The sequence below is a fragment of the Schistocerca gregaria genome, chromosome 2 (genome assembly GCF_023897955.1).
Source record: "Schistocerca gregaria isolate iqSchGreg1 chromosome 2, iqSchGreg1.2, whole genome shotgun sequence".
Classification (NCBI taxonomy): domain Eukaryota; kingdom Metazoa; phylum Arthropoda; class Insecta; order Orthoptera; family Acrididae; genus Schistocerca; species Schistocerca gregaria.
Genome location: NC_064921.1, coordinates 184,357,945 through 184,381,518, shown reverse-complemented (window position 1 = coordinate 184,381,518; position 23,574 = coordinate 184,357,945). Strand labels below are relative to the sequence as shown.

Sequence of the window (23,574 nt, the reverse complement as noted above, 5' to 3'; positions counted from 1 at the left end):
GTATCAAGCGGGAGCTCACCGGCGGGCAGCATCCAGGTGTGCTGTGTTTTATGATGAAACTTGGTTCTGCCTCGATGCCAGTGGTGGCCGTGTGCTTTAGTAGACCAGTTGAGGGGCTGCAACCAAACTGTCTTCTTTCTAGACTCGTTGGACCTACTCCTGTATGGCAGCAGGGCCATTCTCGTGGTTATCCCATACACCCTGGCTGCAAATCTATACGATAATCTGGAGATTCGCTCTATTGTGCTGCCATTCATTAACAGCATTCAAGGAGGTGTTTTGCAACGTGATAACGCGCGCCCATATACAGCTGTTGTAGTCTAGCAAGCTCTACAGAGTGTCAATATATTACCTTGGCCTCCCCGACCATCAGATCTGTCTCCAGTCAACAACATACGGGACATCTATGTACTACATCTACGCGGACCACTATGGCCGATCGGTTCTAGGCGCTTCAGTCTGGAACCGCGTGACCGCTGCGGTCGCAGGTTCGAATCCTGCCACGGACATGGATGTGTGTGATGTTCTTAGGTTAGTTAGGTTTAAGTAGTCCTTAGTTCTAGGGGACTGATGAGCTCCTCAGATGTTAAGTCCCACAGTGCTCAGAGCCATTTGAACCTACATCTTCGTACTATATATACATAATATATCTGCGTACTGTATCTTTATTTATGTTTCATAAACATCGTAGCTGAACAGATCAAAAGTAAACTAAAAGAACCACGAACGAGATCTAAAGGTAAAAAATAAATGGCAAAATTTGCCTATCTTCCTTCTCGGTAACGTATCAAACTAACTTTGGACGACATAATATGAAAACGTCCTCCCATACAGACAATAAACTACTACATAAGACTATTCACAATAACAAATTCACTGGAAAGCAGCGTCAGAAGTCTGGCTTATAAAAACTCACCATACTTTTGTTCTTGGTTCTATGTAGGACAAACAGGAAGAAACTTTGCAACACGCTTTGAAGGACGTATAGATGCCCTCAAAATAAAAACCGGCCTTGCATCACACATTGTCCATATCATGGACACTTCTTTGGGAACATAAAAGACAACTTTTGTGTGTTACACAAAAAGTAAAAAATGGATCTACTCGAACACTTACCGTTAGCAATTTTAAAAAAGCTCAAAAACTGCACAACGAACAGAATGAATCAACACAGAATCTTTTCTTCAACAATTCCCAAGACTTTCTCGTATCAGAACATGAAAAAAGACAAAAATAAGATATATTCAATCTTCTGCATAAATTACCGTACTTTTAGTCGTGTAACAAGTAGGGCGTCTATTTTCTCACAACTTTTTAGCTCTTTAGTATTGATAATGACATGGTTCAACGAACAAAAATTCTGTCAGGTATGGTCGTAACGTAACCACTCTCTTATTACGTGCTAAATATTTCACTGCATTTATTTACCTTTCGTGTAACTTTTCTATCCGCGTACACTGTTAATGTATGAAGACATCTGCAAGTTTGATCGTTCGCAATTATCGATGCTTATAAATATTTATTTTGTTACGCGATACATTCATGTCAAAGTGCGCAAAGTGTAAGGTGTGATATCTAATTCATATGACTTATACTTACGTTCAATGTTTACTTACTACGAATGAGGTCGAAAACAACTGCATCTAAAGGCTGCGTAATGTGTATATAACTCGAATAATGCACTTTATCACAATGTATTTTCCGTGGGTACCATGAAACAGTCCCATATCAGAATCGAGAACTCGGCCTTTTCCTTTCATAAATTGTTCGTTACCAGTAACTAAATTTCCGTTTTTCGCCAGCACCACGACCACAGTGTCTAATTGCACATAGTTCAGATAACGCTCCTGTAACACCTTCATAAATAACAAGCTTGGAGTCGCTGCCCCTCTAACACCTTCACAAATAAGTTTGCGGTGGCTCTAAAACATTACTGGTTAGATATTATACCCAAAAAAAATAGAAAAAATTCACATATCTGAAACTAGTCTTTCACATCTGCCTCTTTCATCAGGTCTTTTCCCAGGATGGGTGGCTGTATTCGGATCGCACAAAAATTTGCTGGGAGACGAGAAGATCGTTCTGATGAAGAAGCTCAGCATATGAGCTTAGGCAATTTTCTATCTTCAGTGAACCTCATCTGAACGCTGTGGACATAAAATGCTGGAACGTGAAGCCACTATCAAACGCTTTCCCTGATCCTCACGATAACGCACTTGTAAAATGACAAGTAGTAAAGTACGGAAAGATAATCTAGTGTACATAATCCACATTTTCTATGTCGGAAAATAAGCTGTACAACATATACTAAGGTGGTAAAAGTATCGATACAGAGATGTTCTCACATACAGATGGCGGTGGTATGGCGAACACAAGGTATAAAAGGGTAGTGCGCTAGTAGAGTTGTAATTTATACTCAGGTGATTCATGTGAAAAGACGTCCGACGTGAAAATGGCCGCACGACGGGAATTAACAGAGTTTTAACTCGAAATGATAGTTGAAGTGGTGTGCCGGCCGGAGTGGCCGAGCGGTTCTAGGCTCTTCAGACTACGGTCGCAGGTTCGAATCCTGCCTCGGGCATGGATGTGTGTGATGTCCTTAAGTTTAAGTAGTTCTAAGTTGTAGGGGACTGATAACCTCAGAAGTTAAGTCCCATAGTGCTCAGAGCCATTTGTGCCATTTGATAGTTGAAGATAGACGAACGGGACATTCCATTTCGGAAATCGTTAGGAAATACAATATTCTGACATTCACAGTCACAAGATGTCAAGAGTGTGCCTTGAATACCAGATTTCAGGCGCTACGGACAACGCAGAGGACGACGACCTTCTGTAACGATCGAGAGCAGTTTGCGCAGAGATGTCAGTGCTAACAGATAAGCAACATTGCGTAAAATAACCGCAAAAATCAATATAGGACGTACGAGGAACAAATCCGTTAGGATAACGGGGGCGAAATTTGCTGATAATGGGCTACGGCAACAGACGACTGACCCGATTACCTTTGCTAACAGCACATCGTCTGCAGCGTCTCTCCTGGGCTCGTGACCAGATCGGTTGGACCTTAGAGGATTTAAAACCGTTGCCTTGTCAGATGACTCCCGATTTCAGTTGATAAGAGCTGATGGTAGGGTCAGTTGCTATGTAGTCCCCACGAAGTCATGGACCGGTGTTGTCAATAACGCACTGTAAAAACTTGTGGTGGCTCAACAATGGCGTGGGCTGCGTTACATTGGAATGGACTGTGTCCTCTGGTCCAAGTGGACAGATCATTGACTGCAAATGTTTATGTTGATCTATATGGAGACCATTTGCTGACATTCATGGACTTCATGATGCCAAACTACGATGTAATGTCACCGGGCCAGAAGTTTTCGCGTTTGGTTTGAAGAACATCCTGGACAGTTATGGCGAATGAATTTGACACACAGATCGTCCGACATGAATCCCAGCCAACATTAAGGGAACATAATGACAGGTCGGTTAGTACACAAAACTCTGCGCCGGTAACACATTCGCAATTATGGACTCCTATAGAGGCGGCATGGCTCATTATTTGTATAGGGGATTTCCAGCGACCTGTTGAGTCGACGGCACGTCGAGTTGCTGAGTTACGTCGGGAAAAAGGAGGACCGACACGATATTAAGAGATATCCCATGACTTTTGTCACCTTAGTGTAAATATTAAATGCCCGTCTACATCTACATCTTACATCTACATGACTACTCTGCAATTCACATTTAAGTGCTTGGCAGAGGGTTCATCGAACCACAATCATACTATCTCTCTACTATTCCACTCCCGAACAGCGAGCGTGAAAAACGAACACCTAAAACTTTCTGTTAGAGCCCTGATTTCTCTTATTTTATTTTGATGATCATTCCTACCCATGTAGGTTGGGCTCAACAAAATATTTTCGCATTCGGAAGAGAAAGTTGGTGACTGAAATTTCGTAAAAAGGTCTCGCCGCGACGAAAAAAGTCTGTGCTGTAATGACTTCCATCCCAACTCGTGTATCATATCTGCCACACTCTCTCCCCTATAACGTGATAATACAAAACGAGCTGCCCTTTTATGCACCCTTTCGATGTCCTCCGTCAATCCCACCTGGTAAGGATCCCACACCGCGCAGCAATATTCTAACAGAGGACGAACGAGTGTAGTGTAAACTATCTCTTTAGTGGACTTGTTGCATCTTCTAAGTGTCCTGCCAATGAAACGCAACCTTTGGCTCGCCTTCCCGACAATATTATCTATGTGGTCCTTCCAACTGAAGTTGTTCATAATTTTAACACCCAGATACTTAGTTGAATTGACACCCTTGAGAATTGTACTATTTATCGAGTAATCGAACTCCAACGGATTTCTTTTGGAACTCATGTGGATCATCTCACACTTTTCGTTATTTGGCGTCAACTGCCACCTGACACACCATACAGCAATCTTTTCTAAATCGCTTTGCAACTGATACTGGTCTTCGGATGACGTTACTAGACGATAAATTACAGCATCATCTGCGAACAACCTAAGAGAACTGCTCAGATTGTCACCCAGGTCATTTATATAGATCAGGAACAGTAGAGGTCCCAGGACGCTTCCCTGGGGAACACCTGATATCACTTCAGTTTTACTCGATGATTTGCCGTCTATTACTACGAACTGCGACCTTCCTGACAGGAAATCACGAATCCAGTCGCACAACTGAGACGATACCCCATAGCTCCGCAGCTTGATTAGAAGTCGCTTGTGAGGAACGGTGTCAAAAGCTTTCCGGAAATCTAGAAATACGGAATCAACTTGAGATCCCCTGTCGATAGCGGCCATTACTTAGTGCGAATAAAGAGCAAGCTGCGTTGCACAAGAGCGATGTTTTCTGAAGCCATGCTGATTACGTGTCAATAGATCGTTCTCTTCGAGGTGATTCATAATGTTTGAATACAGTATATGCTCCAAAACCCTACTGCAGACCGACGTCAATGATATAGGTCTGTAGTTAAATGGATTACTCCTACTACCCTTCTTGAACACTGGTGCGATCTGCACAATTTTCCAATCTGTAGGTACAGAGCTATCGGTGAGCGAGCGGTTGTAAATGAGTGCTAAGTAGGGAGCTATAGTATCAGCGTAATCTGAAAGGAAGCTAATCGGTATACAATCTGGACCTGAAGATTTGCCCGTATCAAGCGATTTGAGTTGCTTCGCAACCCCTAAGGTATCTACTTCTAAGAGACTCATGCTAGCAGATGTTCGTGTTTCAAATTCTGGAATATTCCATTCGTCTTCCCTGGTGAAGGAATTTCTGAAAACTGCGTCCAATAACTCCGCTTTAGCGGCACAGTAGTCGATAACAGTACCATCGGCACTGCGCAGCGAAGGTATTGACTGCGTCTTGCCGCTTGTGTACTTTACATACGACCAGAATTTCTTCGGATTTTCTACCAAATTTCGAGACAATGTTTCGTTGTGGAACCTATTAAAGGCATCTCGCATCGAAGTACGTTCTAATTCTCTGAAAAGTGTAGCTTCTCATTATATTTCAGTAGATGTTTATGAAATATTTACAGTGTGGTTGATCTCATTTTTTCAGTGAGATTCTGTGTTGTAGGCAACGGAAGTAATTTTGTCATTGAATTAATCGAATATCTCATTAGTTTCCCCTGTGAAGTGTTAGTTGTACATCTGCATGTGTTTTGCTGTTATGAGTTAGAATCACTGAATGTTGATCGCAGACAGATTTTCCCGCCAGTGTTTGCTCCAAAGGATAGTTTGTCCCATGGATATTAAAATATATGGTAGGCAGGCGGGTTGTGAGCTATGATGTCAAGGTGAACCCTTCCGAGATGCCGCTCTGTATTGAAAACTTCTAGCACACACGGCACACATATATTCAGCTCTACGCACGTATGAATGTAATCGAGGTTTACCGTGCTTTAGTGTACTATTACTGTTATCATTATGAAGCTTTATTATTAGTTATGACAATATTTGTCTATGGTAGGTGAAATGCTAGGACGTCAACCTCTTTCACCAACTCGGTGGACACTGCTTTCTTTCCTGGGGGAGGAACTCACACATTCTCATAGGCCTGTAGTACGGAGAAAACTCCTACAGTGTCATTTTGATGTCTTTAACTTTATTAAAAGGTTTCTCAGCTCTGGAAAGTTATGGTAAAAGTTTTTTTTTATTTTTTGCAATTTCTGTTTTTGATCACTCTCTGCTCGCTTACTACTTTAGTATTATTTTTCTTGTTGATAGTTTTCATTCTGATGAAAGTGTGTGACCTTAGGAAAAGCAATACAGCCAAGCGTTCCATTCCTGGGTACTTCTCATTTATAGTGTCATTTAATCTTATTATAACTGTTGGGTTACGATCAACGCAACTGATGTGGAATTATTGAAATTCTCTTTCCACGATCAAAGCAAATTCCATAAAACTTTCAGTTAGCTGCTTTAAAGACCATCTTGAAACTGTCTCAAGCCACTGCTTTCCAGAAACAATTAGTTTACTATACAAATGGAGTAGTGTTTTATTCGGGAATAATAGCGTGGAAAGAGAGAAGTTAATTTTTGTGGTTTCCACTTTCGATTATTTCTACAATCGTCAGCTTTTGGGATGTTCCCTAGGCGTTTGTAACGTGTATTCTATTTTGTTTTGTGGAATATACATGAACACATCCAAGAGGGAGCAGGCCTACGGACCATTTGCGTTACAATTTTTGGTGGTAAACATGTTGTGAATACCTACAGCCGTCGTTATGTAATAGTGTCCTTTTATCTGCACTTCTTTGCTCCATGGTGTCAGACTTCATCTGCAGAAATTATAATACGTCCATGTCGTGAAATAAGCTAAAATAAATATCAATTGATATTTCGTTTTCAGAAATTGTTACACGTACATGTGATGAAGTAAGCTAAAATACCTACTGATTGATCAAAACCGCTATATTTCTATACTTTCTCGTACTCCTTTAAACGCATATGAATAATGCCAATATAGAAGAAGGAAAGATGCTTTCGAGAAACAAATGCTATATTCCTCAGTTCTTTTCGCACAGAATATACATTCAAAAATGTACATTGCATGTGATATGTTAATCACTATATTTCTATACTTTCTCGTACTCCTTTAAACGCATATGAATAATGCCAATATAGAAGAAGGAAAGATGCTTTAGAGAAACAAATGCTATATTTCTCAGTTCTTTTCGCACATAATATACGTTCAAAAATGTACATTGCATGTGATATGTTAATCATGAAAATTACTCTGGTGAGTAATGAAAAAAGATTTGGCACGTAGGACATTCGCATCTGAGAAGCATGATAATTAATTTAGAGAAATCGGGCTCATTTGGACAAATATGTATTCAAACTACGACCAGTTTTGAGATTTAAATATCCTGAAACTGTAAGGAATTTTTTTTTATTTTTTAAAATTTTATCTTTAGAATCATCACTTATATGACGTTTAGTTTGTTCGAATTTGATTCTATGAGCAACATACTCTGTAATCACCTCTAACAGCTCTACATTTTCCTTCAAATCTGGAACATTTTCCTCTTTGTATTTGGTGCAATTCTCAAAAATGTGTCCTATCACTGAAACAATATCTTCAACTTCCTTATTTCACGTTCACTTCACTGTAGAAGATAAGTGCTTCACAGAAGATGACAGTTCTAGAATAGCATCTCGAGTTTCTGCCAGTCCATTAACACTTAAATTATCAGAATCTCTCTCTTTAGTACATGTACTACCTGAAAGTATTTCACCCGCCTTACAGCTCAGAATGAAACAATTCTTTGGGAGACATTGGTAGGCAAAGGGCGGTCATAGACACTCCTCTGTCCTCTTACTTTGAAAAAGTTACTATCAAGAATGTGTTGAATGCATTTAGAACTCATGACGCACTTATCTGTTATGGTTAGTAGAATTAGCGATTGCACAGCAAACCATTATTTTTCACTTAAAATCTTACTCTAAGGAATCCCTCCATACAGGGGTGTCAGTCGCCATTCACTAATTAAAATTTACGCTGCCGTACCGAACCTTGTTTTTGGTCGTAAGCTCAATTACAACTCAATACGTTCTGGCAGTTCGGACTATTGAGAGCTGGTTGGTTTCATTCTGTTATCAGCGGCACCGCTTGCTACTGTGCAAACACCTCGTGGTCCCTACCATGTCTTCTAGTATCCGTAGTTTGTACTGCTTAATTCGTGCATATCAGGGGTATAGACAAACTGCATATGTTCTGAATTATAATCTGCCCTGGGAGAACATTACTGATATTGAAAGTGCGTCAACACAACCTCGAAGACAAAGAGTAGAAAACAATAAGCAATTTGTTACTACTAAGCAAAAAATTTTGTTAAACGAAAAGGACTGAGTTGTAGGAAGGAGACATATTCTTGGTCAAAAAATTGCCAATAGTTTTTGTGTGTCCAACTGACGAACCTGTATAACTGTTAAACATTTCTGTAGACGTCAATCACTTGTATGTCGTGCTTCAGACGTATCCAAATGTTTATATGAGCTGATCCGTAGAAAGATTACCCTTATTTAAATTTGTTTACAGATGTAATAGGACATATTTTATCACTGTGTAACTAAAGCACCGTTAAAAACTTACCACTGAGCTAGGACTCTTGCAGCCGTCACTTTTTAACAATAGAAATTTTAAATTGTCGTTTAATTATCAGGTAAATGTGTGTTATAAGTTAGAGCTAAGTTTTGGTAATTGAATTATTACTAAAATAACTTTTCAGTTGCAATAATATCTAAAATTAATACGTAAATTCCTTCAGAAGTTTTCGACAGCTATCTAGGTATTTGAAGACTCTCTAGATCAACCGTTTGGATCTGAGTGACAGGAGATGATTTCGCAATTAGGTACTTAGTCATATTAGTACCTATATTTCTGCATAGTTCTGTTCGTTTGCCAGAGTCTGTAATTCATTCACGTTCATATGTAATGGAAATCCGCAGCAGAATTATATGTACAAAGACTTCTGGAAATAGCACTCGAATTTTTTATGGGTCACATACTTTCAGAGCTTTCGATTATGTCGAGAGACAACTGTATCAGTAAATAACTAAATAAAAGACAAGTTTTATAAAAGATACTGTTAGTAACTATTCATACATCAGACGCCGCTGACGATCAGAAACAGTGGAAATTCTCTCACCTGTTGTCACTGCCTCAGATCCGTGGCTTATCGTGACGTGATTCGTGACCTGCACTTCGTATATCGAGCAACCTGCCGCTTTGTCACCGTCGTGTCCTGGGTTTGGTCCTCTGCGAGTTACGGTTGTCTATAAATGGAGCGGTAACACCATGTCAGAACAAGGCTCTTAGTTTTATTACCTCACACAACACAATCCATCACTTACTTTAGCAATCGAATGCACCGTCGGGTGCTGACAAGTTGCTCCCAAAGTATGTGCTGACTCTCCTGCAGACACTGACAATCTCACGATTAAAATTATCAGAGTAAACACGGTTATTGTTCCAGTCAAGGTAGACACTGAAAAAGAAATCAGGAGATAATTGTATGCCTCTTTACTCCACTACAGCTTTGGAATTCTAAGTGTTCGTAGCCTATATGTTTACGTACTTGTGACTCATACTGAAAGTGACAAATCTGTGAGAAGAAAAATATGAACATAGCAGAACCCCACTCTAGACACAGTGTTTTGATCCAAATATAATGATAGGAGCATCTTTCATTATAGAGAGAGACAATTTTTCGCATCTAAATCAACGGCGAGTTTATGTGTTCGGATTTCCGATACCAGGATACGGTTGATCACTTTCAATGACGATATTCTATTTTGAATGTGTGGAAATCAGCTACCACCTTGTGCACATATTGAACTTTTCTTATCTTTAACACTTGCATATATTTGTCCTCATCCATTTCAGCTCTTGGTTGATATACTCTAATACATGTGGTACAATTTATCACGTTTCGCTGGCAAACTTGTATAGCTTCGATATGAATGTTTTAATGAGAATAATAAAATATGACAATAAAAGCGGATTCTGTTTCCTTCGGCGTCGAAAAAAGAGGTGACAATTTCGAACTGAACTGTTTCTAGTTGCTCAAAAAGTAGCAGTTTGTCCCTTCAACTGACCATAGGAATTTAGTGAAGGTATTTCATTCCGCGTACATGTTCCCAAGAGGAGGATAATACCAGTAGCACTGTATCAACGACTTTAATTGCAGCACACATCCCTTGTTAAAAGCTAAAATACAAAAATAACAAAGTTATGGTTTATGCAGATATTACCTTCCCGTAATGTGCAAGTGAGACAATCTTAAGTCCTTTATGTCCGACTCTCTAGTTATTAATAATGTCATAAGTTTGAGAGAGTGAGTGGCCGTCTTAAGTCGTTCTTTAGAATGGCTGTATTCTTAGGGACAGAAACGCACCACTTCAAGGACCACTCGCAGCAAAGTATCTCTAAAATGCTAGAACGTTACTACAGTAACGTAGAAGACTGTAATAATTTTGAGTTAGATTATTATCTGTTCGGGATTTGTCGACTGAGACGTCTGAAAATGTTCGTGCAAGCTTCGAAATTCGGCAGACATTACTTGCAGTGCCATTAATAACGTTTCATCAATTCTGCTTATTACGCATTCGTATTTTTCATATACTGCATGTGTGTCACTATTGGTCGCTCGAAAAAATTGATTTTATACGAGAACGAATAGCTTATACATATAAAACCTTCAAATAACATCAAAAATATATATTAAATTAAAGTTTGGGCAACACAGATCGTTTTTCCAAACGGTTTTTACTTCCACCGTTTTACATCGCCAGGTATTAACCGGCCTATTACATCAAAATTCTGTTTTAAAATAAACCGCAGTCACTTAAACCGATATTTGTTGCTTTTCATTTTAAACTGTGAAACTTCTGTAACACTAAGTCCCTAAAAATAAGTTCACGTCGATATGACCATCACTAACAAAAGGCTTTCATAACTGAGTTTCTATACATATTATAGAGAGAGACATAAAGTCGTTAGTGCTACACTGTACTCGTGACAAATTTCACTATATTAGTTAGTAAACATCTGTTAATAAACTATTTTAGTTGTTAAATACATTAACTAACGCCACTTAGATGCATTCGTAGAAAAGTTTTACTTTTAGATTGGTATTTGTTACTTCCAAGCACAATATTGGCTCTTATTGATGTTATTGTGGTCTTCATATCGATGACTGGTTTGATGCAGCTGTTCACCCTACTCTATCGTATGCAAGCGTCTTTACCTCTGAACAGCTACTGCATCTTACATCTATTTGAACCTGGTTACTGTGTTCATCCACTGACCTCCCTCTTAAATTCTTATCCCACACATTTAAGAAATTGACGATTGTTTGATGCCTCAGCATATCACAAATTCGGTTTTTCTCAAATTGATTCAGTACCTTTTCAGTAGCTACTCGATCAATTCATATAATCTTTAGCATTGTTCTGTCGCACCACATTTCTTAAGTTTCTATTCTCCGTTTTTCTGAACTGTTTATTGGCCACGTTTCATTCCCGTACAAGGGCACACTCCAGACAGATACGTTCAGAAAAGACTAACTAACATTTAAATTTGTATTGATTGTTTACAAATTCCTCCTTTTCAGAAATGACGTATCGTCTCAACTTGTCCATCATCAGTTAATCTGATGCCCAAATTTCAAAATACACTTACTAGTTTGGCTTCTTATTTCCTCATCTAATTCCCTCAGCATCGCCTAATACAATTGTACTACATTCCATTACCCTTGTTTTAGTTTTTTATGTTCATTTCATAATCTCTTATCAAGACACTATCAATTTCCTTGTTGATACTAAACTGAAAATGTCCCTCATAGTATTTCCTTTGTTCTGTTCACAGAGTCAAGAACGTATCCCGAAAACATTAAGAATGTGGAAGGACTACTATAGTCAGCACTGTACCTGTGGAGGCCATGTCGTGGAGCTGGGATCAGCGACAGACTGGAATCTGAGGCGCAGGGACGGCTGGCCGGCCAGGTTCGGACACTTGTGCCTCTGATGGCTGCTGTAAGACTCTTTATAATAACCAGGGCAGCGTAATCTTCTCGACCTCTGCCATTCAACGGAGAGATCAATTGCGTAACTTATCTCTAACATATGTCGCAGGTGATGAATCGTAATGAGGAAAGTAATTCCACTAGACATATTCCGTACGACTTATACTACTAAACTATTCGAGCATCTGGTACCATCTGTTGCTCTACCGAACAGTTGGAAACGTAGGACTAACTGATTGCTAGAAATTGTACATTTATTTAAATGACAAACTTAAAATAGGGAATACCGTGATTATCTGGCATTCGGGGCTAGTTGGCACACAGCTTCTCTTTCCTGCCACCGTGGGCATAAAACAGTGTCATCAAGCTAATGCGGAGGGCTTATAAAGGTGCACCACCCTCCGTAACTTCATTCTACTTGGAAGCGTCATGTAGGAGGGACCCATATTTCATTGTTTTTCTTACCACAGAGTACATTTTTTGATCGTAATTTTTTTTGTTCTGCTGCATCGAATTAAGATGCTACAGATGGCGGTTTTCCAAAGAGTGGTTAACTGTGATTAAAAATATGTAACATAATTTTTTGTTTCTGATGTTTGGGATTGTGTGTTATCCATTTAGTTTTTGATATTGCCCTGGGGATAACACAACTTGTCATGGGGTCAATTGTAATAACTATGACAACCCTTCCACTGCCGTTCATTAATATTTATGTACAAAATTACTAAACACGAATCAGCTCAGAAGAAACCTCGTCTTTTCCCGCAGCCATCCCACGACAGCAATCCAACCCTGTGCAAAAGAGATTTACTGCTGTTCCATCAAAGACAGAATCGTGGCTGAAACGGCCAGTCAGAAGAAAAAAACCTGTACAGTCCAGATGGCCATATTGGTAAGGCTGATAAGGCGAAGAACCAAATATCACAGAACCGTCAATGTGAATTTTCTTCTACTGATTCTGGTGCGGCGTATTAGACATTATCTATTCGGACAATGATGACTGAATGGACTTCCTTAATGATAATTCAGAAGCTGACTGACCTTGAATAGCGAAGAGTTTTCACTCTCAGCCCCTGCTTAGACAATGGTGAGGAATCTAGCTCGACAGTTCGCACTAATACTGGAGAACGTCTAGAAGATACCAACCGTTAAAACACCTGGCTTTAAGTCCGCATCTCATGGTCTAGCGCCTAGTGTTTCTGCCTCTGGATCACGGCGTCCCGGTTTCGATTCCCGGCCGGGTTGGGGATTTTCTCTGCCCGAGGACTGGGTGTTTGTGTTGTCCTCATCATTTCATCATCATGCGTAACAGAGGATGGATTTGGCTGTGAAAAATATTGGACTGTGTTAAAATGGGGACTGTGTACGGGTGCTGGTGACTGCGCAGTTGAGCGCCCCACAAACCAATCATCATAATCACCTGGCTTACAAACCATACTGTAATGAATTTAAAGCAGAACTTCAAAATGATTACGGACAGTAACAATAACATAAAATAATACCAGAATCAAGCATTTAAGAAAGCTTTTCTTGAATAATGAAGTTCCATGTTTCCGTGTTTGGCTTCCAATCAGCCTTGTCAAACCAGACTGCTATTAAACACCCGCTAGGTTCCGTTAAACAGGCGGACTAGCTGTAACATAATCTTGGCTCAACAATCATGCATCATCTGTGCATATTTTTATATCGCTTTTAATCGTTACTTTAAAGTTTACAAGAAACAGGTCAGCATTAGGCACAAGACATCGCAACATGCTAAAAACACCCATTTGACGTACGCCTGTCTTGTGTCACTAAAAGCTAAAATATTTCAGAAGTATTATTATAAGGTTTATACCGGCACATAATAAATTACATGAGTACCCACTGGACATGGAACATGAAGACCAACTTAATCAAAGGCTTACTATTAATAGTTGCAGCCATTATCATGCAATGAAAACCATTCACTGTGGCGTGTGACCTGCTTACTAAGGGCCAGCTCATATAACAAACAAGCTACAAAAGTTTGCAGTCATCTAAAGCATTTTAGTCAGTTTGTTTGAGCGAGTACATGCGACGTTGCACACCAGTCTCGGCAGTGAGATGATCATAAAATACGTTACTCAAAGGTGCAACTTCAGCTTAACCATCTCTAAATGATGCAGTTCTATATATCGTAACAGTCGCGACATGGAGGCAACTCCCACTGAGAACGGTTATCGTGTGTTCAAACTGCATGCTGCCGAGCAGCATACTGAAGTGTCCAGAAATAAGATGATTAATTTACCTTTCTGGAGCCCACACTCTTTATTTCATAGGATCACTTTCGGTATATCAGGCCAGTGAGTAGGTTGACGGGTGTCATTATCTGGAAACAAAAACCGATCACACTCGCATAAATTTTGCTATACATTTTTTCGTACACCAGAAAAATGATCGGCTTAAGTATATCAGGGGGTTGTGTGTCTTAACAGATAAGCGAATAACGAAGGAACACCAGCAGTCTCCTATCATTCGTGTCCGAACAATCCGCCGTCATCCGCACCTGGTTTTTCCTCGAAACATACAGATTGAAGAAAAGGTGCTGCACTTGGAGGTCGGCATGCGATTCCTCATCTAGATTCAATACAAATGTTTAACTAACATAATCATATCGGCTTGATTTTTGAAAATACATGTATGATAACGAGGAGCTGACAACGCTATCATATCATGCGGCGCATCAGAGTGTATAGACGAACATATATCAGGCAGTGCCGCCAGACCTACTGTTGTAGCTCACTATATAGACTGATGATCCATCAAAGCCACAACCAACACGGAGCTATTGCTAAAATCCTTCTCAGTTTCCATTTTCATTTTTCAGATGACCGTTTGCTAGTTCTCGTCGTTTACGAAGAAGATATCATTTTGTCACGTGACAATAGCTTATTACTTGACAATGGGTTTCATTAAACTACATGCTTGTGTTTGCTAACTGTGCTGTGCACCACCATGACTGGTCCCGATGGAGTATATAAGCGATGAATACATTGATTTGCATTTGGTTTTGGTAACAGGTGCATCCAATAACCAAACTGCTGCTGGTGGTCGTATGTTGCACGGTACCCTTACTTGTGCTGTCTCGGTAAGAACGTTTTTCATCGTCTGGAGCAACGCCTTCTTAAATCCGGTAACCTTTGTCTACAAGTAATGGAGATGCGTAGTCCCAGGACTACACATACTCCACAAACAGAAGGCATGATTCTTGAAACACTTCACTAATCACCTCGACCAAGTACTCGTGATATTGCAATCCTGGTTGTTGAACTGTTGCATGATGAAGAACTGCATCCATATCATAACACTTTAACTCAACACTCGAGGAGTACAGTATCGTGTATGGCTTTTGCACCAAGTGGAAGATAATGAACATTTTATAAAGAAGGTGATGTGAACTGACAATCTAGTTTCACTGGTGAAAGTATTTTCAACTTCCGAAACGGCCATTATTGGTCGGGGAAAAAAAAACAAAAACAAAACCTGGCTTTCAGGCATGCCTGGGGATAAATCAGTGGGCTGTAATCGTTTGAGGAGTGGTTTCCTTACCTCCAGCCGGAGAAGTTTAATGCGCCCGTGTATCGCACGGTTCTGTCCAATAATTTGCCTGACGTATTAGAAAATGTTCCACCAGGTGTTCGTAAATAGCGATGGTTTCAGGATGAATGCGTGTAAATATTTAAATGAAGCGTTTCCAGGGAAATGGGTATGCCATGGAGGTGATCACATTTTCCTGTAGGTTATACAATAACGCACTGTGTCTAAAAAGTCAGAAATCACAGCTACAACTGTAGACTCAACAACGGCCAGCTTGATAGGACGTGGGGCCAAATCTGCAGGTGCCTTCCGTCACTTGGTGCAAATGGCATTTTCGACTTTGTTATGTTGATCTGAAAATGGGTCTCAGTCCAAAACTAGTCATCGAATCAAAAACAAAACATTTGCAGCTTGGGATGGTTTTTCGTTCTGGTTATTAACAGTAACAACCCTGAACGCTGGTCCTAGAGAACTTCCAAGACACCGCTTGGAGCCGCGATCTATCTAGAACGCGTTCATATATCAAGGTCCCCGGGCATACACCATCTCTGCCCAGCGACTTGTATACGCAGACTTGTGACAATCTAGTAACATAAACGAGAATAGTGCTCCCTTGGCACGCAGCTGTTTAAGGGATTTTCTGAAGCATAATTATAGAAGAATTGCAAACAAGTAAACAGTAACAGAAGAGGATGTCGTAACGTTCAAACGTCCTTCCGCTTTAGTACGAGTTCCATTGCGTTATGCGAAATCACTCGCGGCAGCGGCCAGAGCCCACGCGCCTTTACAAGGTGACTGCGACAATTATTTATCACCGATTTCGCTGAAATTTATGATTAATGGAAGGACTGAAGTGGGAGCTTCGGGTGACGCTAATGTGGGGGAGGCATGAGCCATATGTGTTACCGCTGTTACCAGGCAGCTGTTGATGCAGCACAAAGAGAGCAGAACCATAATCTGGAGGTCCTCGGGTCCAATCTGTGGGCGAGAAACTTCATTTTTTAAATTCAATTTTTACGTTACTTCCATAATAAATATACAATGCTCAATGTACTGTATTTATTAAGATGTTCATAAAATGCATGAATAGGAAATGCAAAGGAAACTTTCTGATTACAAATAAATTTACGAGGAAGGGCTCTCTTTAAAGCGTCCACGACGACTTCGCAAATAACTTTCCAAGAACAGAATGTAATTAAACCGTATCGTATTCCGTTACTTTCATACTGATCTGTCAGAAGCCCCTGTCAGCTGCACGCGGGCTGCATGATAGCGGTACAGGTAAAACCGACCTTTCGAAAGAGATCAAGAAATCACATCCTGAGAAGTCTGCATCAAAATACGTTCCACTGTACATCGGCTGCTATCTTCGCCAACAATTGGCGAAAGGGAGCGTTACACTTTGCATTGAGACAGAAACTTTTGGAAATGCAAACCAAGATTGTTTTCTATAGAATCTTAAAACAACCTCTAAACATTCATGGTGGTGTCTGTTTGTACTATATCGTGTCTCCCTACCACTTTCGCGCAACGACGTTCTGAGCGTGTTTTTTAGGGAATTAATTAGTTTGAACCAGGGACCTGCTGCTGGTAAGGAGACGCCAGACCACACATGACATGTAGAATTCAGAAGAGTTCAGTGAGACTAGCGATGATATAACTAAATACTAAATGATCTCAGCGTCAGCTCCACTGCACTCCCTGTAAAAGAATCTTAATACTAACTAAATTTAGTGGAAAGGGTTCAAGGCTTTCCTATTTTTAGTTAGCTGGTAAAATAACGTGGAAATTTTATTCTACTCACAAAACATCGTTTATAAATTGCACTATTGATAAAAGGAAATGTTTTAATACAGGGTGGTAAAAACCAACTGCGTTCAACAAAAATGTGAACGAATATTCCCTAAATGGGTTTCCAAGTTCCACAATCGATCGAAGGATGACCTATGCCATATCACATCTATAATCTAGGTTTAAATTAAGTTTCACAAAAGAGAAAACTGTCAAAATGGTCTACAGTGACCCTCAATTATCTTTAATTACTTATCTAACCTGTCGTAAATTATAGTGGCTGATGTGGCTTCTCAATAACTATAAATTAGAAAAATCATCGCGTTTCAGATCTTTACTTCAAGTGGCAAATGTGAACACCATGAGTTTTAATTAACGATCACCATTAGTATTACGCAAAAAAGGGGTGTAACAGATGAGACTTCTGCAGTTCTGAGTGAAGCATTATGCGCTCAAAAAAGCGGCATCGCGTGCGTTCATTACCTTGTCGGTGTTTACGCAGCGTCAGGGCAGCGGCCGGCATCACAGATCCGCTCACCTCGCCATCTCGGAAGCAACTCTTTCTTCTCCTTACTACAATTTACCGAAGTTAGTTTAAAAAAACTATTTGGCTGTGTTTTCATCTGACCAATCAGGGTCTCAATGTTAACCTTAAGCTCCGCCTACAAAAATCCTGTCTATCCAATGAGAAACGTTATACTTTCCGTGGTGGGGCAATGTTTTTTAAAGTTTGCAACGTAACAGAGACGCTAAAAAGTCTCACGCTAAAACCTGCAGCTGGTGTGGTCCTTTTAGCGTCATCGTGAGATCTATACTGTTCTTCTGGAGGGCTCTATCTTTTAACAGGGGCTGGGGGGTGGTCCTAACGTAACAAAGACGCGAAAAAGTCTCACACTAAAATTTGCAGCTGGCGTTGTCCTAGTGGTTAACTGGCGACGTGGGTGTCCGGTCCTTCCCTTATCGTAGGGCCTCCTAGCTTAACACGGTTCTGCTCTCGGCCTCTGTCCTCGTTTCTCCCCTCGGAACTGCGTCTGCCTCACGGGGGAAGGTACGACATGCATTTATGCATTCTTGTGTTAGTCTGTGGTATTCCATTTGCTCACTCGTTACTCGTATTACTTTGGTTAATTTAATGTCATGATTTATTCGGAGCTATGTGACATACTAATGGATTTGCTGATCATGTCAGGGTTTTCATGTAAGGTGTTGGATTTGCCTGACACCTTACATATCACCACCCTTCGAACTTAATTTTTGCACTGAATTTAGGCAATGGTTGAATCGTTGTCTAAGTCAGTCAAAAATTTTCTAATTTATCTAAATTTTGTTGCACACTGTTCAGCCACATTATTCTGTTCTATGCTAGTTTGTATTACTAATTTATATTTTTATATTCTTCCACATTACAATAAAAAATGACAAGAGAAGAATATTTTTATACTATTATTAGTTTTTAATTATTTTCTTTCTTTATTTAAGTGTGAAGTTTGTTTTTTAAGAAGTTTGTTATCGAAAGTGAGGAGTCTTTCACATCGATTTTCTTAGATATATTGTTTTTATAAATGTAGTAATTAAGTAAAATCTGTTCCTAACACATTTTCTAAATATCATGTACCAGTAAAATGTTTTTGTTTCTAGACACGACTTTCAACATTGTTACGCTAACAAATAAGAATTATTTCCAAGAATTACTTTGACAAAGTAATATACATAAACAAGTATTGAGATATTATCCTAATAAATTTTACAAATGCTAAAAGAAATTGCTTTGACAAAGAAATATACATACACACGTATTGAGGTATTATCCTAATAAATGGTACAAATGTTTAAAAAAAAGGGAAAACATCCAACAAGATAATTTTTATTCTTTGTTTTTATAAGGAGAAAATAAGTAAAATATAGTTATTCTCTTATTTTTATGAGGAGAAAATAAGTGGTATATAATTTTTAGCGTTTATATTGCCTTACTTGGTGTTCTTTATATATTGTCCATTTCAGAGCTAATGATTTATTTTTATCGATAGTCCACATTTTATTTAAGTCCATAGTCAATGAATGTAATTTTTTTAGTTTATTAGCTGTCTGGTGTGCTTTACTTATTTAGTTTTTCACACGTTTCTTTTGCACAATTCCTACATCGCATAATTTCATTTCACACGTTCACACAATCCTGTGAATGTTTAAGCAAGAGGTTGGCGAATGTTTTTGCATGAACGTGATGGACTTGAGCGAGATGGATGTGGGCAAGTATTTGATGTACAGCTTCGTTCGTCGTTCCTTTTTGGCTTTGTAAGTGTGTGTTGCTGTTGTGGAGGTCCCATAATGGAATGGAGCTATGAGTGCAAAATCTCGTGGTTTACTGGCTTTGTATGCGTGAAAGTCATCGTTATGTGTCGCCGAATTCGGTCGTTTTTCGTTGTAATACTTCGCAGACGACAAGTTTACAATAGGATAGGGATTTGGGAAGGTATGTCGTCTATTCTTCACCCATCTTCTTTATTGGTCTCAATCTTGCGAATCTTCAACTTCTGTTCTTCCTGCTTTTTCTCTGCTTCTTACTTGCTTCTTGGTTCTTCTCTGGGCAGGATATGGAAATATTAATTGATAACTAGTCGCTATGAAGTTCTCCTCCTAGTAACAGTTTGATAAATTGTTTGGGCGCGTCATTTTTAATTTGTGGAAGTTCTTCTTCAGTTTCGTGCATCAGCTTGCTCTTTAATAGCAGTAGTGTGACTTTCACGCATATTTTTTGCCAGCCGTGGCTTGCCCAAGCGGTCTTCTCGTCCGGCCGTTTCTTGCTCGCTCCGTTCATTCGGCGTTCGCCGTCCCAGCGCCGTCCCGCCGCGTCTCAGCAGGGATCTGTCACTGTGCGGCTCGGTGTTCCATCCCAGCAGGATTCCTCCTAGCGGGCAATTTTATTGCCCACCTTCTCTACAAGGGCATTCTGTTAGTTTCGCTGTCTCTTCCCTTCTCAGGACCCTCCTGCTATGTAGGAATCGTGTCTTGCTAATTACATCCTTTTCTTTCTTGATACATCTCGCGTTGCAACTTGTGGGTTGTTGCATCTCTTCCTTGCTGGAGTTTCTACAATGGTTCTTACAAAAAGTTTTACTTAACCTACTTGTTTTACGCCTTCTTAAAAAGCTTTACAAATTTCGGCGCCCTTTCCATGTTACAATTCTAAGATATTTGGAGTCTTAACGTCTACTCAAGAATCCTCAAATTCGTTTTTTATTTTTGTGTAGTGTCGTCGTGTATAGCATATTAGTATTTCATGCTGTTAGACTATCTACGCTTTATCCCTTCACCTTAATCTATGGTACTATTGGTATTATTATTGAAACTATTTTTTTCCCACCTTCCTCTCTCTTCATTCTTCTTTCTCCTGACGATCTTATCTGCAACATAACCTTGAAATATTGTGCTGATTATTTACCAGTAACAAAATTAATCTTCAAACTTGTACTGAAAGGGTTTAATACTGCCAGTCTTAGGTAAAAATACCTCTGCTTTATCTCGTAAAATACCCTCTAATTCTCTTTTACTGTGTTCCGAAATACCTTGAACTTCTTGCAATTTTTCGTCTATTTCTTTATGGACTTCTAACATGAGTTGAGGCGATTCCCCCTTTTGTGCATACCATTCTAATTCTTCATCCTCTTTATCTCGTGTCATTCTCAATTGTTTGTTTATAACTGGTATTTCTTCTAATTTTAGCTTTTGCTCAAAGAGAAGTGTGACATTCCCGAATGTTACGCTACCTTTCCCCATATCTATTATCGCTCGTCTCTCATTTAAAAAATCTGCACCTATAATCAAATCTACATTTAGTTTAGGTATAATCACGAAGTTGGCTTCGATATTTTGACCTTGGCACGAAAGAGTTAACCTTGTTTGTCTCGTAACTTCCACAGCATTGTTTCTAATAGGACCTCTTACTTTAATCTTACGTGTTTTCAGAACTGGCAATTCCCCATTAGCGTTACACTGCATGAATAAATTTTCTGAGATCGCAGTAAGTTCACTTCCGCTATCAATTACAATATTTATTGGGATATTCCTTACCATGGCCTGCACAACTGGTTGAATTTGAAAGGGTTGGTTCTGTTCTTCTTCTTCTTGCATCAACGAATCCTCCACTGAATCATACATGAGTCTTTTTAGGAATTTCCCTTGTGAATTCGAACTTTCTGTAGGATAAGCTTCGACTGCTACATCTCTCTCTTTCATTTCCTCTTCTCTGTTTCTTCCTTCATTTACGCTTTCTTCTACATCGTCTACTTTTTCCTCATCCTCGTCTATCTTCTCCTTCTTCGTCACTACTTCCACATAATCGCATCTAATTGCACTAATTATCGCTTCATAACTTCCTTCATTATATACGTTGGGTTGTGTGCCAACTTGTAACTTATTTTCAACTTCTGTCGACTGCGCATTATCCTCATTGAATTCGCTTTCCCTGGTTTCCATCTCAAATAGCTCTGCAATATTCATTACTTCGTTCTTTCCTCCTACATTCGTTGTGCATGCCTCTGGTAATTCATCTTCCTCGTTAGTATTCTCCCAATTAATTTCGCCGCAACACGATATTCTTATATTCCTGTCTTCGTTCTCATCTGGTCCCTGCGGATTTGTTTCTTCCTTCTTCTCTTTTCGTGATAAGATTCTTACTTCTCTGTTCAAGGTACTGCAATTGTCCTGGGTCGGTGCGTCATTCTCTTTGGCATGGGCACTTAGCTGTCAATTCGAACGTTTATCGGGGTTTGGTGGTCTTACCTCCACCTCTTCTATCTGTATTCGCTTTTCTTGTTCAGCTTGTTGATAGTGGTTTCTTGGTTGATAATTTGTCGGTCTATTGGTTCTCCAATACCCGTTCCAGTTGTCGTTATTCCCTCTATAATAGTTGTTGCCGTTCCTGGATGAATTATAGTTATTGCCATATTCTCTTCTAAATCCATGACCGGTTCTTCGTTGAATTCTATCGTCTTTTCTTGGTGCGAAGTTATCACGTGGTTCGTAATTATTGTTTCTTCGTACTGTGTCTTGTGGATTCCACTGCCTTTTGCTTTCGTTTTCAGGTGCGCTTCTTCTTTTTCTTGCGTCATCTTTCGAAAATATGAACTCTAGTTCCCTTAGAATACCTTTAAATGCTTCGACGTCATTGCCTCCGCGACCTATTAATGATTGCTGGTATTTCAATGGCAGCTTCATCGCACATAATTTAATCAACTCTCCGCCACTGTATGGTACATCTAAGAATTGATTTTTGTTTGCCATTACTTCGAAAAATTTCACGGGACTCTTCTCTCCTGAATTTTCAAAATGGGGTTCTGTAATAATTCGTACTTCACTCTGTTCTGTGCTTCGATGAACCAATATCGTGAGAGAAACTTCTCTCTGAAATCTTCGTACGATCGGCATGTCGTTGCAACATTCTGCATGGTTTCTGCGACTGTTCCTGACATGTGTGCACATATAAAGTCTAATTTGTGAGCTAGCGTCCAGTGCTCTGGTAATCCTACTCGGAATTGATCAATAAAAGTTCGTGGATGTAATGAGTTTCCTTCTCGAAAGTGTTGAAATTTTCTGACTGTGAGGAAATGATCGTTGTCGTACTTCGTCATAGTTCCATATGAAATTCGCGATTCTTCGCCACTTTTGTTTCTGATCATTTCTCTCGTCGTTCTTTCCGGTTGTGGTAAATCCATTGGATATTCTCCACTGTAACTTTCGCTTACCCGCGGTGCTGTCTGTCTGATTTCACGTATGTTACTTTCCTCCTGCGATTGGAATCGCAAATGCGTAATATCTACGTTAATTTCTTGTTTCTCCGGTGCTGTTACAGATACAGATATAGCTGCAGATTCTGTGCTTGTTCGATCCTGTTCATTACGCTCTTCAAAGGTTTGCAACAACTCTGTTCGCAATTTCTGAAATTGTCGCTTCGTTTGCGCTTCTATTTTGACTATGCGGTTATCATATCTTTTCAGCGCTGCTTTTGTGATACGTTTGTGTAACACACTGTTTTCAACAATTTCACGCGCTGTACCTGCTGCTTGTCTAGTAATTACGTTTGTCTGTTTCTTTAGTTTCTTGACCACTCCGTAGGTGTTGTTACGTAATGTTTTGATCTCGTCCTGAGTGTCAGTACGCAATGTTTGT

At 39.7% G+C, this 23,574-nt stretch overlaps 1 protein-coding gene across 1 annotated transcript in view; it reads right to left on the bottom strand.

Moving 5' to 3' along the window:
* LOC126335616 (hemolymph lipopolysaccharide-binding protein-like) overlaps positions 1-12,062 on the bottom strand; it is a 28,426-nt gene extending 16,364 nt beyond the window's left edge. Inside the window, exons 1-3 of the mRNA XM_049999069.1 lie at positions 11,966-12,062; positions 9,389-9,522; positions 9,184-9,310 (exon numbers count right to left, since the gene is read on the bottom strand). Coding sequence (XP_049855026.1) covers positions 9,184-9,310; positions 9,389-9,522; positions 11,966-11,978 — 274 coding nt within the window. The 5' untranslated portion in view covers positions 11,979-12,062. The remainder of the gene's footprint in view (positions 1-9,183; positions 9,311-9,388; positions 9,523-11,965) is intronic.
* Between the last annotated feature and the right edge of the window lie 11,512 nt (positions 12,063-23,574).